The sequence below is a fragment of the Macaca mulatta genome, chromosome 5 (assembly GCF_049350105.2).
Source record: "Macaca mulatta isolate MMU2019108-1 chromosome 5, T2T-MMU8v2.0, whole genome shotgun sequence".
In the NCBI taxonomy this organism is placed as follows: Eukaryota; Metazoa; Chordata; class Mammalia; order Primates; family Cercopithecidae; genus Macaca; species Macaca mulatta.
The window spans coordinates 180745226-180765298 of record NC_133410.1 but is presented as its reverse complement, the minus strand read 5'-3'; the positions used below and the strand labels follow the sequence as shown (position 1 = coordinate 180765298).

At 35.1% G+C, this 20073-nt stretch overlaps 1 protein-coding gene across 2 annotated transcripts in view; it reads right to left on the bottom strand.

Moving 5' to 3' along the window:
* GALNTL6 (polypeptide N-acetylgalactosaminyltransferase like 6) overlaps window positions 1–20073 on the bottom strand; it is a 1218179-nt gene that overhangs the window by 715921 nt on the left and 482185 nt on the right. For both annotated transcript variants that reach the window (XM_001084788.5, XM_001084905.4), the window contains one exon: window positions 9116–9254. In XM_001084788.5, coding sequence (XP_001084788.2) covers window positions 9116–9254 — 139 coding nt within the window. The remainder of the gene's footprint in view (window positions 1–9115; window positions 9255–20073) is intronic.

Sequence of the window (20073 nt, the reverse complement as noted above, 5' to 3'; positions counted from 1 at the left end):
TAAATGATTTCCTCTGTACTACGGTAACATGCACATTGATGGTTCAACCAATTCTGTTTAACAATTAAGTTCGAGAGAATACGTGATATATCTACCTTAATTTTTTAATTTGAATGAGCATGAGATTTACAGATTATCCTTTTGCCGAAATCACATTTATTAATGCCATTGTTTGGCATCACAATCTAAGCGCTAGTGATTACTTTGACAATAGTTTAAGATTACATGGCTTGCTGATTTGGAAAGGAAGCTCCAGCATTCTCTTTAAAACAGCAGAATTTTCTTACAGACTCATTCTTTATTATATATAACCTAAAATCTTAAATCACTGTCTCTCATTTCAGTAAACTTCTGTGGGTAGGAGTAAAAAGAGGAAGGGTAAAATTTAGAAATACAGTTGCTAGATAAACTTTACAGAGCAATGTATATGACTACATCAAATTTTCAGATTTTTTTCTTTAAAGAGTTAAAATTATGAATCTATTTCTCAAACCTACACTTTTAGTTTTATTTATTTGATACTTATCATAAGGTTATAAAGGATATTCTTTGATATTCAACACACGATTTTGAAGCAGCCACAGTTTATTTTCATATTTTTTTTGTATGTGCACTATTTTCCCATTGTTATCCTTTTAGACTGCAGTTCCCTTATCCTTGTCCTCATTCAACTTTTCTTTTTTTTTTTTTTTTTTTTTTTGTTGTTGTTGTTGTTGTTTTGGGGGGGATGGAGTTTCACTCTTGTTGCCCAGGCCAGAGTGCAATGGTGCAATCTCGGCTCACAGCAACTTCCGCCTGCTGGGTTCAAGTGATTCTCCTGCCTCAGCCTCCAGAGTAGCTGGAATTACAGGCACCCGCCACCACGCCCAGCTAATTTTTTCTATTTTTAGTAGAGATGGGGTTTCACCATGTTGGCCAGGCTGGTCTCGAATCCCTGACCTCGTGATCCACCCGCCTTGGCCTGCCAAAGTGCTGGGATTATAGGCATGAGCCATGGCGCCCAGCCTCATTCAGCCTTTCAAAGATCCAGCCTCATGGTCTGTCAGTCACTCCAAAAGCTTAATGTCTGACAAGTCTTAAACTGTTATCTCTCAAAGGAAGATTTTTGTTTCACTAGGGACACACCTCTTAGTTACAGTGATAAACATTTTTTATCTCTTTCAGGCTTTAGTCAAGAATGAGAGGTACATCTAAATTTTTGTTGTTATTTAATTATGGCTTTCTGTAATGACCCTTAGAACTTATGTACTAATGTCTGTATTACTGTGCATACAATTGGTTTTCAAAAAATATTGAAGGGTACTCACTTAAACAACAGTTTTGAAAGATGGTTTCTACCTGATTGTAGCCATTCCTTCTTTCAATCTGCTGCTTATCATTTAATTGCTTTATTTTTAAAGTAATATTTAGATGTACCCTAGGCTGGAATAGAGTTTGATTTAAAGGATACAATTCCCATCTCTGTCTCAGTGGCAACATTCACACCTAATTGGAGTGCATGAACAGTCATTTTAGCTTATTTTGCTTCTCAATTCACTTGTAAACTTGTTGAATGAAGGTACTTAATCAAGTTCACAAGTATGTCATAATAAAAATGGAAAAGGCAATCAACCAGTGCTATTCATTTTTTATGTGGCTTTTGAAATTGAGAAATATAAAAAATTATTCTTGTACATTTTTGGATGGTTAAACTCAAATATGTTTGCCAATAAGTTCTAGAATTACATAGACAAGAGTCAAAATGGATTACGTTTTTCCATTATGCATAAAAATAAAATAAAAACTATTCATAGTATATTTACTAAATCTTATTTGAAAGAAATTGAATACATATTTATTCTTCCTAACAAACTCAGAATTGACTCATAAAATCTAAGTATTTACAATTTAAATTTTGAAATTAGAATACACTAGGTCTCCTTATATTTTACATCTCCATGATATGACTGGAAAATAAAAAAAGGAATCAGAAAGATCATTATCAGAAGACAAAGAAACAACTGAATAGATCATGCTATCGCTGATTTGGTAAACCTCATCCCAATTTTAATAATCTTAGTACATAGTGAGGAACCTGAAGAAACTTGCATCCCTGCTTATGGAAATGAGCACATAAACATTCAAAATTGCCATTTGACTTGTTCAGCATCACAATGCAAGTCATGCAAGACAATATATTAGAATCATTATTCAATATACTTCATGGAAGGCAGGAGTATTTAGAACATAAGGCACTGAAAAATCAAGAGTTTGCTCAAAAGTCTGTATATGTTGAGAAATAGCCTATAGTGCTTACTTTGTAAGTACTTCATGTAAGTATGGGGTAAGTGTATACTATTTATCACAGGAGGAGACTCCTTTTCTCTACAGATGTGCCCATGTGGCAGGACAGTCATTAGACAAACACACCTGGCCTTTCTCCACCTTTACAGAGTTTCTTTCCAGGAGAAAGAGATTTGTGGGTTTGGGTTACAAAGCTTACTGCAGTTGGCCAGCTCTGTCTTCATTTTTCTCTGCTTTGGAACCTGCTTGCCTGCAGAGATCAGTCATCTTATTCTGCCATCCATGACTTAAGCGTGACAATTTCGCTTATGTTATCCAGCTATGTCTGTGACTTGAAGACTGAATGTGCCTCATTCTGCACTTCACTATTGAGTATAATACTTGGCCTATATCTAAACCATGCTCACCAATTGAATTTCAACAATAATAAAGAGAATGTTTTCATAGCAAATCATTTCTAGGGCCATCTCTCAAATGGTTCTGAAACTACAGGAAACAGGGCTACATTAGTCTGATATAACCACAGCCCTACTGAAAACAATCATATAATCCAAGAGGTTGTAAAGATTCTCTTCGACAGAAATAGTTTTAGCTTCATGGCTTTGACAATCAGTGGAGTATTGAGTGTTGAGAGAACACTCTGTGATACCTCATACTCCATTTATTGTCAAAGTCATGAAGCTAAAACTATTTCTACCTGGGCAATATTAGTGATATAAAAAAATGATAAAAAGTCACAATACAAAGTGAATCTACATTAATTTAAAAATATCTCAGCTAATCAGCCACCTTAGAAGTCTATCTCGGGTAACATGTATGTGCATAAATATTTATCTATATAAACACATAAACTTTTATAACAGCCAAAAGAAAAATGAAACTCATATCAAAGATGCATTTACCCAAAATTGCCGTGAAACCTACCTCAACTCTCCTATTAGAATGGTTCTTCTATCTCTTTATCTCAATTATTGCTTTTTTCATAGATACGAATTTTTCTTACCCACATTAATTACATTAATTATATCATGCTTACAGGGTATCTGTGATAACTTCTTTTTTTTTTTTTGAGACGGAGTCTCACGCTGTTGCCCAGGCTGGAGTGCAGTGGCGCGATCTCGGCTCACTGCAAGCTCCGCCTCCCGGGTTCCCGCCATTCTCCTGCCTCAGCCTCCTGAGTAGCTGGGACTACAGGCGCCCGCCACCGCGCCCGGCTAATTTTTTGTATTTTTAGTAGAGACGGGGTTTCACTGTGGTCTCGATCTCCTGACCTTGTGATCCGCCTGCCTCGGCCTCCCAAAGTGCTGGGATTACAGGCTTGAGCCACCGCGCCCGGCCTGTGATAACTTTTGATGAATTTTTCCATATCCAGGGAATAACACTTGCTTAAAAATTCTTCAATTTTATCTTAGCAACAACATATTCATGCACAAATTTATTAGAGTTTCTTTTCTACATTCTTACATTCTTACATAGTTTTCTATTTCCCTATGTTATATGTATATTTCAAATAGATGTCTTATGTCTCCCATCCTGAACTATAAGTTAAATAAGGTGCTCCATAGCATGCAAAGCATATATGTGACATCTCAGGTAGACGACTAAATACAAAGACATGGCAAAATCAATATACAAGTGGAGAAAAGCTTAAAGTGTGGCAAAACAAAACCAGGCCACCGAGATATTCATTGACTGGACATTTGTCATACAGAAGTGCTCATTGTAAAATTCTTATCAACAGTGTGTTAAATAAAATATTTAATACAATATTTAAAATAAGATGTTCTAAAGAGAGATTCAGGCTGATCACAGGCACTATGGATACAGACATGACTTGGCACTAACAGAGGAAGGGAGTGAATATTTAAAATACATCAAGTATATGCTCAAAAATATGTATAAAAATCAACCAGGGTCAGGCACAGTGGCTCATGCCTATAACCCCAGCACTTTGGGATGCCAAGGCAGGCAGATTGAGGTTGGGAGTTTGAGACCAGCCTGACCAACATGGAGAAACCCTGTCTCTACTAAAAGTACAAAATTAGCCAGGCGTGGTGGTGCATGCCTGTAATCCCAGCTACTTGAGAGGCTGAGGCAGGAGAATTGCTTGAACCCCAGAGGCAGAGGTTGCAGTGAGCTGAGATTGTGCCGTGACATTCCAGCCTGGGCAACAAGAGTGAAACTCTGTCTCAAAAAAAAAATAAAAATAAAAATAAAAATTCAACCAAAAGTGTAGGGCTAGGTGTATATAAAAAAAGATTAAAAAATTGTACATACCAAAGCATAGATAGTGTAAGAAGCTGAAACAATTTGTAAGATAGAGAGATGTTAAGAGCATTTGGAAGAAATATAAAAAAAATTAAAAACAAAAGTGAAAAGCTTGAAATTTATTTTTTGGATAAAAGTAAGACTGATCTGTTGCGGGAAGTCAGGGACCCCAAATGGAGGGACCGGCTGAAGCCATGGCAGAAGAACATAAATTGTGAAGATTTCATGAACACGTATTAGTTCCCCAAATTAATACTTTTATGATTTCTTACACCTCTCTTTACTGAAATCTCTGAACATAAATTGTGAAGATTTCATGGATGCTTATTACTTCCACAATCGATACCCTTGCTATTTCCTATGCCTGTCTTTACTTTAATCTCTTCTTCTTTACTTTAATCTCTTCTTTACTTCCCATCATTTTCGTAAACTGAGGAGGCTCTATGTTGCCTCAGGACCGTGTGATGATTGCATTAACTGCAAAATTGTTGGTAGAGCATGTGTGCTTGAACAATATGAAATCTGGCGCCTTGAATAAAGGAACAGGATAACAGCAATGTTCAGGGAACAAGGGAGATGGCCTTGGACTCTGACTGCCAGTGAGCCGGGTGGAACAGAGCCATATTTCTCTTCTTTCAAAAGCAAATAGCAGAAATATCGCTGAATTCTTTTTCTCAGCAAGGAACATCCCTGAGAAAGAGAATGCACCCCTGAGGGTAGGTCTATGAACGGCCCCCGTGGGGGCGGCCGTCTTTTCGGTCAAAGCCGAAGCGATGATATAAGCCCCGGTCTCCTGTAGTGCTCCCAGGCTTATTAGGACATGGAAATTCCTGCCTAATAAATTTTGGTCAGACAGGTTGTCTGCTCTCAAACCCTGTCTCCTGATAAGATGTTATCAATGACAATGCATGCCCGAAACTTCATTAGCAATTTTAATTTCACCCTGTCCTGTGGTCCTTTGATTTTGCCCTGCCTCCTTTTGCTTTGTGACACTTTATTACCTTGTGAAGCATGTGATCTCTGTGACCCACACCCTATTCATACACTCCCTCCCCTTTTGAAAATCACTAATAAAAACTTGCTGGTTTTACGACTCAGGGAGCATCACGGAACCTGCGGACATGTGATGTCTCTCCTGGACACCCAGCTTTAAAATTTCTCTCTTTTGTACTCTTTCCCTTTATTTCTCAGACCAGTCAATGCTTAGGGAAATAGAAAAGAACCCACATTAAATATCGGGGATGGGGTTTCCCCCAATACTGATCAAGTTATTGCACACATGCCAATATACTGTCTTTCATCTATGGCTTGTAATTAAGGATATCTAGTGCTGATTTGGAAATAATAAAGCCAAAAAAGCAGTTTATTTTTATACTAGTGAAGAAGAAATGAATCAGGAAATTTCTTTAAAAAATACCTATGCATTAGGATTTCTGAAATAACTTGTCTTAAATATTCTTCATAGTGAACTAGAATGCGCACTACATATCAAAACATATAAAACCATGATTTTTTTAAACTAAATATGAGAATATGAAAGAGTGCAGAGCACTTAAATATACAGGGAGTGGCCAACATAGTTTATCACACGGCATAAGTCCGGCTTGTATGCTTTAGAATAAGTTCGAGTTCAGTTAAATGTCAAGATAGGAGTCCCCATATCTTCCATTGCAAAATCCTAGAATAAAGAAAAATAAACTCTTCCCTGCTAGCACTCTGAGACTGTAGTTTCAGTTGGCTTACTGAAAAGGAAAAGTTTCTTAGAACTGTTATGTTTTATTTTAAAAGTCATACAAAGTTTGCATTCTGTTCTATAGATTGTGTCAATATAAAAACGCTATGGTCCATCACTTTCAGCCTAGTTAAATAGATAATACTGAAATATGTCACAAGTTGATCTTATAATTTCAAAGAGCACTTACACAGAGCTGCATACTCTTGTGGATAAATGTACCTGCCTTTGGTGAGGCACAGATGAAATCAAAAGCATAATACTTTAAACAATGGGAACCTGTAAGACATTCTTTGGCTCTCGGTTTCCTGCAGGTGGAGCACTGGTAAAATCAGAGGTGACATCAGACTCCTCTTCCAGCATTGCTAGGAGTCAAATACTGACCTCACCAAAGTCAACTTTATTCTTGGTAGTATCAGGCTTAACACTTTCTTTTTATCCATTTCAAACCCTCTCAAGGTTTTTGTTGTTGCTGTTGTTATTTGTTTTTCATATTTTTTTCTTTTTTTTCTTACTATATGACCACTTGTCCTATTAAATATCCAGCCTTAGTAACTAAGTTGGAATATTATCACAGATTATATTTTGGCCATATTTTTCTTCTGTAACATTTATTATAGTGCTTTCCTCATACTGTAAATTCAGTGACCCTAATAAAAATTTCAGAATTTTATATCTTTCCATTTTTTTTTCCCATTATTACATGAAAAGATCTTTTCTTAAAAGATGGTGACCACACTAAAAATAGTCTTTGAGAAGAATGGGAATAACTGCCTTCTTTTGACTTCAGTGATTTTCTGCACTGTTTCTAAACTTGTCATTATTTCTACTTGAATACACATTAAGAGATTGAGATTAGAAGTGTGGGGGTGGGGGCTAGGCCCAGTGGCTCATGCCTGTAATCCCAGCACTTTGAGAGGCTGAGGCGGGCAGATCACAAGGCCAGGAGATCGAGACCATCCTGGCTAACATGGTGAAACCCCGTCTCTACTAAAAATACAAAAAATTAGCTGGGCGTGGTGGCGGACCACTGTAGTCCCAGCTACTGAGGAGGCTGAGGCAGGAGAATGGTGTGAATCCAGGAGGCAGAGCTTGCAGTGAGCCGAGATCATGCCACTGCACTCTAGCCTGGGCAACTCCAAAGTGTGGGCGCAGGGAGGAACTGGATAGATAGAAATTATTCTCTTAGCATATTTATTATGCCAACAATGCAATTTAATGCATCTTTGATTATGTGCAATTAGGTATTAAAATTTCTCATAACTAGAAATGTTCTTGGTCAGTGAGAATTACTGTAGATAATTTCAGGTAACCTGGGGATAATTTGTCTGGTTAAAAGGCCTGCGTCAATATATAAAGCACTCAATTTAGGAAAAAAATGATTTGTTCTTCACATTAGTCCTCTGTTTAACTATATTGGGAAATGCAACTTCATATAAAACATGAGGAGAAAAACAGTAATTACTTCATAATTTTAAATAAATTTCTAAAGATACAAAATGGCAACTAGAAAATAGTTTTTCAAACCATAATGTACTGATATTTTTCTAAAGGGTCAATTATCTTTGCACAAAGTTAAGGAGTTTTATTTGCTTTAAATTACTAGTTTAACTTAGATTTCTAATTCTTATTTTAATTAGTTGCCCTGGTTTTTATTTCCTTTTCTCTTTCTCACACCAGGGTTTCCAAAGGAAACTTGTTGGGTTGTTGTGGGTGGAAGGATAGCTGTATTAGAACAGTTAGATAGATTTATCAGATACATGTGCCAATACCACATTCCAAATTTTTATCACTTTCCATATTCTTGGTATCCTTTGCATTGTTTATGCTATCAGATAAACGATAACACAGTAAAATGAAAAGTACAGTAAGTGATGTTAGAGGTAGATGGGGGTGGGTAGAGAAAAGATGGATTTTGGGTAAGTATATATAGTACTATAATTTAAACTATAATATGCAGTTACAATTCAATACAAACTGAACTCCCTGTCAATAGACAAGCTACTTTAGATCAAGTTCAGAAAGTGACAGGAAATTGAACCAACAATCAGTACTGTTTTTTTTTTTTTGAGATGGAGTCTCGCTCTGTTGCCCGGGCTGTAGTGCAGTGGCCAGATCTCAGCTCACTGCAAGCTCCGCCTCCCGGGTTTATGCCATTCTCATGCCTCAGCCTCCCAAGTAGCTGGGACTACAGGCGCCCGCCACCTCGCCGGCTAGTTTTTTTTTTTTTTTTTTGTATTTTTTAGTAGAGACGGGGTTTCACCAGGTTAGCCAGGATGGTCTCGATCTCCTGACCTCATGATCCACCCGTCTCGGCCTCCCAAAGTGCTGGGATTACAGGCTTGAGCCACTGCGCCCGGCCTCATTACTTATTACTTTTGGATTATGGATGCATTCATTTAGGGTATTCTTTATGAAAATGCAACAACCATGGCACTAAATCTATCTGGGGTGAGAATTAAGTTCATAGAAGACATGCACATGTAGACAGTTCTGTAGCTCTAATAACCAGCAAAAAATATTTGCTTTGTAATTTACATGATCAAAAGTTTAAAGTATGGATATCGTCTTAAAGTATTTCATTTTAATGAGTTAACACAGTCAACAAAAATTTGTATTTAATATTTTTCAGAATTATTTTGAAATTTTAATGGTTACTCCAATTTAGATCAAGTATATTTAAGATGATGCAATATGAGTTTTATCAAAATTATTGGGATAAAATATTTGGTTACATATCTCACAGCGATACACATTTAAAAAAACAATCAAAGGACAAAACAAACAAACCAAAAAAAACCCCAACCTGATCACTGATGTGCTGATACTCACTTAGCATGACGAATATCTGGCAGAGACCTCTCCAGCGCAATATTGTTGCTGACGAAAATATTAAAACCATTTTCCCTGTAAGCTGAGTCATCATGGTCCTCTTCAGTAAGGGGGTAAGGTTTCCCATGTTCACCTTTCCCTAGCAGGAGAAAACAAAATGAGATTATCATCTCTCTAAAAGCCATTTTATCTTCTAGAACAGATATGAAGACTGGAATGTGTATCATTACCTATTGCTGTGCTCTGCAGAAGGAGCTAGTACTAAGATTTTATTATATTATTTTATTTTAATTGCCTTTAGGTAAGCGAAATATACTCAATATAAAAAGCAAACAACACAGAAGTAGAAAGTGTAATCTCACATTGCAGAACCACTGCCAAAATTTTTAGTGTATGTTTATTAATATTGTATGCAGATTTTAATACATATACTGATTTGTAATTTGACTTTTACCAGAATAATTGTATACTTTACATTTACTTCCAATACTTGATGTTATTTGATTGTATTCCAATTTACACCATTCCACTGAAAACATACTTTTATTTCTAATTTTCCCATTACAAGGAAAATCTTTGCTTTTCACAGTTATGCATTTTTGAAAGGGAAGCATAAATTCCTAGAAATGGAATTACTGAGATATCTTTAAAGTACTTATAAGAGTTTTGACACATCCTGAGACACATTGTAAATTTCCAACTTCATCAGTAAAATATATATTCCTCATATTTTAATTTGACATTTCTTGATTACTATGAATTAATAATTCCTTATATTTTTATCATTGGTATTTCTTTTACTGTGAAATGACTGTTCAAGCATTTTTAAAAACAACTTTTGTTTTTTTACATACTATTTTATATTTTTGTTAATTATATATGCTGCAAATATTTTATTTTATTAAATCTAATTAATTTTTTAATCCAGATTTTATTTTTTTCTTTTATAATTTCTCATTTTATATTTTACATATTTACAAAGAAGATCTTCCCTAGTCCAATATCATTTTTAGTATCCATTTAAAAACTCAGAGTTGTATTTTAGCTATTAAAATTTTTGAAACATCCGGAATATGTTTTGGTGTGAGAAGTGAGATAAATATAATTTTTATTTTTTTCAAAACAAAAGTTCAGGCAGTTATAGAAATACCGTTTATTGAGGTTGGTCACAGTGGCTCAAGTCTGTAATTCCAGCACTTTGGGAGGCCAAGGCACGCTGATCACCCGAGGCTGAGTTTGAGACCTGCCTGGCCAACCTGGCGAAATGCTGTCTCTACTAAAAATACAAGAATTAGCCAGGCGTGGTGGCACACACTTGTAATCCCAGCTACTGGGGAGACTGAGGAATGAAAATCGCTTGAACCCAGAAGGCAGAGGTTGCAGTAAGCCAAGACTGGGCCACTGCACTCCAGCATGCGTGACAGAATGAGACTCTGTCATTAAAAAAAAGAAAAAAAGTATTGAGTAAGTTGCTTTTTTCTTCCCTGCTTTAAAACACTACATACAAAATTTTGTACACTTGCTCGTGCATATTTAAAAATTACCATGGCATTTCACTGTTATGCCAATGCTTGCACTGGAAACATCATAGTAGTAACCTCTTTTAATGTATACAAAGCCATTTCTTGCTGTATTCTTTTTCCAACTAATAACATGTTTACTTTTCTGTGTGAACTGTTTAATAAAATGGCCTTTCTGAATTTTGTTTTTTAGATTACATTAGATTTTCTGGTTCATTCTTATATAATTGATATTTTTATATGTATCAGCTGTTTTTCAAGTGTTCTGCCCTGGGACCTCAGTGGCATTTTATACAATTTTCATTCTTTTTTTTTTTTTTTGAGACGGAGTCTCGCTCTGTCGCCCAGGCTGGAGTGCAGTGGCGCGATCTCGGCTCACTGCAAGCTCCGCCTCCCGGGTTCACGCCATTCTCCTGCCTCAGCCTCCCGAGTAGCTGGGACTACAGGCGCCCACAACCGCGCCCGGCTAATTTTTTGTATTTTTAGTAGAGACGGGGTTTCACCGTGGTCTCGATCTCCTGACCTTGTGATCCGAACGCCTCGGCCTCCCAAAGTGCTGGGATTACAGGCGTGAGCCACCGCGCCCGGCACAATTTTCATTCTTTTAGTCCTATGCAATTTTTGGTAAATTTTTGTAGATGTGTTTTTATCTTCGTTGCATTATGTGTAGTATCCTTTCTTTCATTACATTTTTCTAAATGGCACACACTAAAATTATATATTTTTATACTTCTTATTCAGACACCATACTGAACTATTTTTTAAATAACTTTTAAAAACTAGTGTTTTACAGATACACAATGTTTATTTCAAATAATATTTTGCCTCCTCTTTCTTCATAACTCACAATTTCTTACCTAATTATATAGTTAACAATAAATAAATTTTAACAGACATTTACTCTGGTCTTGACTTTAATACAATTGTTAAGTATTATAGATTTAAGCTGAGTAATTAATATGTATTTGTATGTGTATGTGTTTGAGTGTCTAATAATATGTATTTATAACTCATCATTTAAGAAAGAATATTTCTAGTACCCTTTAAAACAAGGTGTTTATTCATTAATAGGATATGGAAGTTTAAAAAACACTTTTTAAAAATCTTTAGAGATTTTTATATTTTTCACTGTAGTAACCTTGATTTACAAACATGTTATTCATTTTGTATTACTAGAATTGAAGATTTTGTTAGGAAATTTGGTTTCCATATCAGTGATTCCTCAGAAAAAAGGCATCTTTCTTTTCTTAGTTTCTTACTACTACTGCCCTTAAATTCAATAGTGCTGACCGTCAAGATCAAATGGCTGGGGATTGATAAGAAATTATATTCTCACAAAGCAGACTGAAAACCTCTCCAATCAAAGGAAAAGAAACAATATGTTTAAATGACATTTGGCCTTAAAAAACCAAAACCAAAAACAAAAAAGAAAACTTATTTTCCTCCCTGTTTGATTTCTTAGGAGAAAATGTCACTTACTACTTTTCAACCTAAATGGAAAATAAATCAGTGAGAAATTTCATGTCTATTACAGCTAGTTATTGAGCATCTGTAATGTACAAAGTATTCTGTTAAATTACTTCATGTAAATTTTTTAACCCGACACAGTTACATCTTGGCATAAACATTGTGCTACCTAAGTTACACGTAAATAAATAAAAGAGAGACTAATGTTCACTAGCACTTCCATAGTTACAAATTAGCCATATAACGTGGGGAAATGTTCAAAAGACATAAATCTTCCTTCCATTAATGACAAAATTAGCTGTAAGGTCTCTTTGACTTATATAGTCTGTGGTTTTAACTAGCTCTATGTAATTCCATAAATCCTATTTAAAAAGAAAATTTTATGCCAGGTGCAAGTCAATAAATGTGATACACCACATAGACAGAATTAAAAACAAAAATCATATGATTATCTCAATAGATGCAGAAAAAGCATCTGACAAAATCCAGTGTCCCTTTATGATGAAAACTCTCAGTAAAATAGGCATAGAGGGGACACACCTCAAGGTAATAAAAGCCATTTATGACAAACCCACAGGCAACATTATATTGAATGGGGCGTGGGGAGTTGCGGAGTTCAAAGCATTCCCCTGAGAACTGGAACAAAACAAGGATGCCCACTTTCACCACTTCTTTTCAACATAGTACTGGAAGTCCTAGCCAGGGCAATCAGACAAGAGAAAGAAATAAGGGGCATCCAAATTGGTAAAGAGGAAGTCAAATTGTCATGGTCACCAATGATAAAATCATGGACCATGAAAACCCTAAAGACTCATCCAAAAAGCTCCTAGTTTACTAGTTTACTGAATTCATTTATCAGTAAAAGTTCATTTACTGATTTCCCATTACAATGAACATCTTTACTTTTCACAGTTATGCATTTTTGAAAGAGAAGCATAAATTCCTAGAAATGGAATTACTGAGATATCTCTAAAGTACGTATAATGGTTTTGACACATCCTGAGACACACTGTACATTTCCAACTTCATCAGTAAAATATATATATTTCATATTTTAATTTGACATTTCTTGATTACTATGAATTAATAATTTCTTATATTTTTATCATTTGTATTTCTTTCACTGTGAAATGATTGTTCAAGCATTTTTAAAAATAATTTTTGTTTTGTACATACTATTTTATATTTTTGTTAATTACATAGGTTGCAAATATTTTATTTTATTAAATCCAATTAATTTTATCAATAAAAATTCATTTACTGATAAATGAATTCGGTAAGGTTTCAGTATACAAAATCAATGAATACAAATCAGTAACACTGCTGTGTACCAACAGTGACTAAGCTGAGAATCAAATCAACAACTTAACCACTGTTACAAGAGCCAATAAAAAAAAAAAAAAAACAAAAAAAACCTTGGGAATATACCTAACCAAGAAGGTGAAATATTTCTACAAGGAAAACTACAAAACACCACTGAAAGAAGTGACTGATGACACAAACAAATGAAAACACATCCCATGTTTATGGATGGGTAGAATCAATATTGTGAAAATGTCTATACTACCAAAAGCAATCTATACATTTAATGCAATTCCAATCAAAACGCTATCATAACTCTTCACAGAACTAGAAAAAGTAATCCTAAAATTCATATGGAACCAAAAAAGATCCCACATAACCAAAGCAAGAATAAGAAAAAAGAACAAATCTGGAGGCATCACATTACTAGACTTCAAATTATACTACAAGGCTATAGTTATCAAAACAGCACGATATTGGTATAAAAACAGGCAAGTACACCACTGGAACAGAATAGAGAGCCCAGAAATAAAAGCAAATACTTATAGCCCACTGATTTTTGACAAAGTGAACAAAAATACAAAGTAGAGAAAGGACACCCTATTCAATAAATCGTGCTGGAATAATTGGCAAGCTACATACAGAAGAACAAAACTGGATCCTCATCACTCAATTTATACAAAAATCAATTCAAGATGGATCAAAAACTTAAATCTCAGACCTAAAATCATAAAAATTCTAGAAGATAAAATCAGAAAAAGCCTTCTAGACATTGGCTTAGGCAAAGACTACATGACCAAGAACCCCAAAGCAAATGCAAGAAAAACAAAGATAAATAGATGGGACTTAATTAAACTCAAAAGTTTCTGTGCAGGAAAAGATATAATCAGCAGTGTAAACAGACAACCAACAGAGTGGGAAAGCATCTTCATAAACTATACATCTGACAAAGGACTAACATCCAGAATCTACAAGGAACTCAAATCAGCAAGAAAAAAAAAATTCCATCAAAAGGTGGGCTAAGGACATGAATAGACAATTCTCCAAAGAAGATATATAAATGGCCAACAAACATATGAAAAAGTGCTCAGCATCACTAATTATGAAGGAAATCCAAATTAAAACCATAATGTGATACCATCTTACTCCTGCAAAAATGGCCATAATTTAAAAATCATAAAATAGTGGATGTTGGTGTGGATGTGATTTAAAATGAACACTTTTACACTGCTAGTGGGAATGTAAACTAGTACAACCACTATGGAAAACAGTATGGAAATTTTTTAAAGAACTAAAAGTAGAACTACCATTTGATTCACAAGCCCACTACTGGGTATCTACTCAGAGGGAAAGAAGTCATTATAAGAAAAAGACACTTACATATGCATGTTTATAACAGCACAATTCACAATTGCAAAAATATGGAACCAGCCTAAATGCCCATTAAACAATGAGTGTATAAAGAAAATGTGGCATATACATACCATGGAATACTACTTAGCCAAAAAAAAGGAATGAAATAATGGCATTTGCAGCAACCTGGATGGAGTTGGAGACCATCATTTTAGGTGAAGTAACTCAGGAGTGGAAAATCAAACATCATATGTTCTCACTTATAAGTGGGAGCTATGATATGAGGAAACAAAAGCATAAGAATAATATTATGGACTCTGGGCACTCAGGGGGAAGGGTAAAGGATAAAAGACTACACATTGGGGACAGTGTACACTGCTCAGGTGATGGGTACACCCAAATCTCAGAAGTCACCACTAAAAAATGTATCCATGTAAATGTTTTTCCCAAAACTATGCAAATAATAAAAAAAGAAAATTTTACTGTAAAGTAGCCTTTCCTTTCTTCAACTTATTTATTTATTTATTTATTTATTTATTTATTTATTTATTTATTGGAGACGGAGTTTTGCTCTGTCACCCAGGCTGGAGTGCAGCGTCGTGATCTCGGCTCACTGCAAGCTACACCTTCCAAGTTCAAGCGATTCTCCTGCCTCAGCCTCCCGAGTAGCTAGGATTACAGGCACCTGCCATCATGCCCAGCTAATTTTTGTATTTTTAGTAGAGACAGGGTTTCGCCACATTACCCAGGCTGGTCTTGAACTTCTGGCCTCAGGTGATTTTCCCAGGTAGGCCTCCCAAAGTGCTGAGATTACAGGCATGAGTCACCGCTCCCGGTCAACATATTTTTATTTTTAAATTCATATGCCCTAAGTAAAATGTATACATCCACCCAAAGCTTCTTTTAAAACATTAAAAGAAGTTCTTTTAAAAAATAACTGTACAAAACAGTTATTTTTAGAGCTGAGCCTTTAGATTTAGTCACTTCTAAGACTACAAAATAAAAATTTAAAGCTACCCATTCATTAGAACATTTGTCAATTAAAGGGAAATTTATTTTATTTGTACATCAATTTGGTGTTCAGAGTGATGAATCTCATGAGATAAAGCTTTTTAAATGAATGAATGATTCTCTAAAGGTATAAAACAAAACTCATGAGTCACCAATTATGGCGTACTAGACATTCCTTCTTTGCAGTTGTGAGAATAGGATTTAAAATGGTACATTTTTATACACAAAGCCAGCAGTTTTTATTGAAAATTCTATCAACTCATCTTAAGTTCTAATAGGTAGAGCATCATGGTCTATATTGTCTCATACAGTTTTACATTGCTTTTGCAAACAACAAAACAAAATAAAGTAGAAGACTCTAAACAAAAAAAAAATGTATGTTCGAATATTTATGATAATATTCAGATGTTTTAACAGTGGTTATTTCTCTATTGCTACACCTATTTCAACACTAAAATTTATAATATAATTTACTATTATCAAATATAAAATCAATTCAGCATCTTTCTTTAAATATGAGACTTAGTATACCATCTGCTGTTCAAAATAGTATGAAAGGTATGTGAGATGTTTTAAATAATCAAAATATACAAATTAAATATTACATTTAAATGTATGTGTATTAAGCAGAAAAACTGCTGTCTTACAAATATATCTTTGATACTATGTATACTCAAGGCAGATAGTAGATACTTAACATGAAATTTATGTTAATTTTCTCATTGTGTACCTGGCATTTTTTCCCCAGCTAAATGACATTTTATTTAGTATGGCAGTCTTGTACATTGGCATGCCTACCAATTTTTGATGTGTTTATTGATCATCTACTATGTGCACCACTGGGTAGGGAAATTGAAAATATGGATAGTATAACCCCAGGCCTGAAACAGCTAGAAATATTCTATGATTGAAAAGATATAGGGAAAACTTACAAACCAGCAATTGTGAGGTGGTAACATATTTGTGGAATTGAATGAACTAAACAATAAGCCCTAGAAGAGTTTCAAAATTGTGGCAAACTAATGAACTTTGTATAAACTGGAAACTCCAATTAGGAAAAGTGAGATTTCAGCTCAAATTGGAAGAAGAGTAGAGAATTAAAATAGTTTTTGTGTTAAGTATGGGGCTAGGGAGACTTTACATAAGAAGAAATGGGGGTGAATGAATTTGTACAGACAGGGCTGTTGAAAATCCTGTTTGGAACATAATAAAATTGATCTAAATAGAGATCTCATAAGATGGAATACTGAGAGATAAAGTAGGTTTATGTCAGAAGGAGAAAAAAAAAAAACCTGCTGATGACAATTCAAAGTATTTTAACTATTTCTTACAACTAAGTAGAATACAAGAAAAACTTAAATCAGTGTTTTTACACTTTTTCTGAGGAATCTTGAGCATAAGCAGTTGAAACACTCAAGAATTTTTATAGTCAGACCTCTGCTCATATATGATTTTTTGGAGAAATTTTTCATAATTAACACAATTAAACCAGCATCCCCAGGACATCAGGACCTAGTTCCCAAACTTGCTTTTTTTCCCCCCATCTATTACTTACTATTCTACATTTATGTTTGCACCTGTTAACTGACTAATGTTCCCACTGGGATGTATGCTCCGCAGAAGCAGGAACTTTTTGATCTTCATTGTAATGTCCCCAGCAGCTAGAAGAGTGACTGCCACATAACAGGTACACCACACATATTTTGTGAGTGCCATATGAAAATGAGGTGCTAAAAATTTGGGCTTATTACTCGGGGGAAATGAAGAAAGATATTCATTCATTTATTCAAAAGCACATATTAAGTACCTATTCTGTGACAAGGTCTGGGGATGAAATGAGGAACACCACAGTTATTAACTTGAATATCAAGTTTGAGAGAAAAAAACCCAGAATACTGTGATTTAAAATGTATTTTAATAACCTACAAGAGCATTGAGAGCTGGGACTGTGTCTTTCTGTCTTTGGGTGAGAAATCACTAGTATAGTGATTTGTTCCCCTGTGAAAGGAATGGAGAAAAGAATTAATGCACTTTGTACTATGAGGCAGACAAAGGATTTATCACAATGAGATGGGACCGATAAACAGACAGTAACTACTGTTTCATTCTTGGGAAGAGGCAGGGGAGTGAGGGCGGGTGGGAAACAGGGAGATGTAAGTCAAAAGATATAAAACAGCACATATGTAAGATAAACAAGTTTAGAGCTCTAGTGTACATAAGGATTAACTTAATAAAATGGTATTGTATTAGGGAGTTTGGATAAATAAGTAGATTTTATCTGCTGTTGTGACACAAACAAAAGTAATTGAGATAATACATATGTTAATCTGCTTCACTATAGTAATCATTATACAATCTATGTGTGTCCCATAACATTATGCTGTGAGCCTTAAATATACACAATACAATTTATACAGTTTACTTTTTTAAAGGCAATGGGTAGGCAGGCAGAAAACAAGCATCACAACATGGTACTGAGAGGTGAGTGCATATAGGGAGATTAGGAATACCAACTAGGGTTTGGTATGGCAAGAGTGTGGTTTTTTATAAGGTGGAGTAGTAAGAGACATAACCAGAAAGGTAGTAAATTGTTGGGGTTGCCTTATTCCGGAAGTGGTACATCTTAATTAGAGTGAAGTGTAATAACTTAATAACCCATACTGAAATCTCTAGGGTAACGTCGGACACGGTGGCTCACGCCTGTAATCCTAGCACGTTGGGAGGCCGAGACAGGTGGATCACGAGGTCACGAGTTCAAGACCAGCCTGGCCAAGATGGTGAAACCCCGTCTGCACTAAAGCTACAAAAATTAGCCGGGCACAGTGGCAGGCACCTGTAATCCCAGTTACTCGGGAGGCTGAGGCAGGAGAATCGCGTGAACCTGGGCAGCAGAGGTTGTAGTGAGCCGAAATCGCATCACTGCACTCTAGCCTGGGTGACAGAGTGAGACTCGGTCTCAAAAAAAAATAAATAAATAAAAATAAAAATAAATTAAAAAAAAAGTTTAAAGTAGCACAAGAATGTTTAATATAAAGCCTAACAATAAAGAGAAATGAAGTAATAAAAATCTTGTTTGTGTAACAAAAAAAGCAGAAAAAGGATGAATCGAGGATTTTATAACAAATAAGACATATAGAAAACAAATAGCCACACTTAAATGAATAGATTCCTTCTTTTAAAAAAAAAGTTACCAAGATTAACAAGAAGAAATTTAATATCAAAATAGTCCTATATCTATTTTTTTATTTTTTTGAAATGGAGTCTGGCTCTGTCACCCAGGCTGGAGTGCAGTGGCGCGATCTCGGCTCACTGCAAGCTCCGCCTCCCGGGTTCACGCCATTCTCCTGCCTCAGCCTCCGGAGTAGCTGGGACTACAGGTGCCCGCCACCTCGCCCGGATAATTTTTTGTATTTTTAGTAGAGACAGGGTTTCATCGTATTAACCAGGATGGTCTTGATCTCCTGCTCGTGATCCGCCCGCCTTGGCCTCCCAAAGTGCTGGGATTACAGGTGTGAGCCACCACGCCCGGCCTCCTATATCTATTTTTAAAAGTTGAAAACTCCAGGCCTAGGTGAACACTCTGATGAATTTTTCTGACATTAAAGTAAGAAACAGTAATATTACACAAATTTTTTAGAAAACAGAGGAACTTATTTTTATTTTCTTGCCAGCGTGGATCTGATATCAAAGCCAGGTAAGAGCATTGTGAGAAAGGAATGCTACAGATTTATGTCTCTCATACAGGTGGAGAAACCCTTAACAAAATATTAGCAAATTTAATCTACCAATATTTTAAAATATAATATAGCACGACCAATAGAAATTTACTCCAGAAATACAACGTTGGCTTAACATTCAAAATCAATCAATACCTAGTTCACCACACGAACAGAATAAAATATAGGTCTTAATGTTATCTCAGTATAGGCAAAATATTCATTGGAGTAAAAGTTGATAAACATTCATAATGAAAATTTTCAGAAACCTAGGAATAGAAGGGAACTTTCATGAATTTGACAAAGGGTAGCCACAGTGAAAATACAGCAAATGCCATACATCATTGATGAAATAGTGAACACTTTCCCCCTGAGGTTAGAAACATAATAATGTCAAGCATCAATACTTCTATACAACTGAACCCTATCGATACTATCTATTGATACTGTCAAGTGATATAAGGCAAGAAAAAAATAAAAGCTATATATATATATACAGTTAAGAAAAAATGAAACATATTATTTTAGATAACATAAGTGTGTACAAAACTTCCTACAAAATTTTAAAGTATAAAAATTAACTTACTAG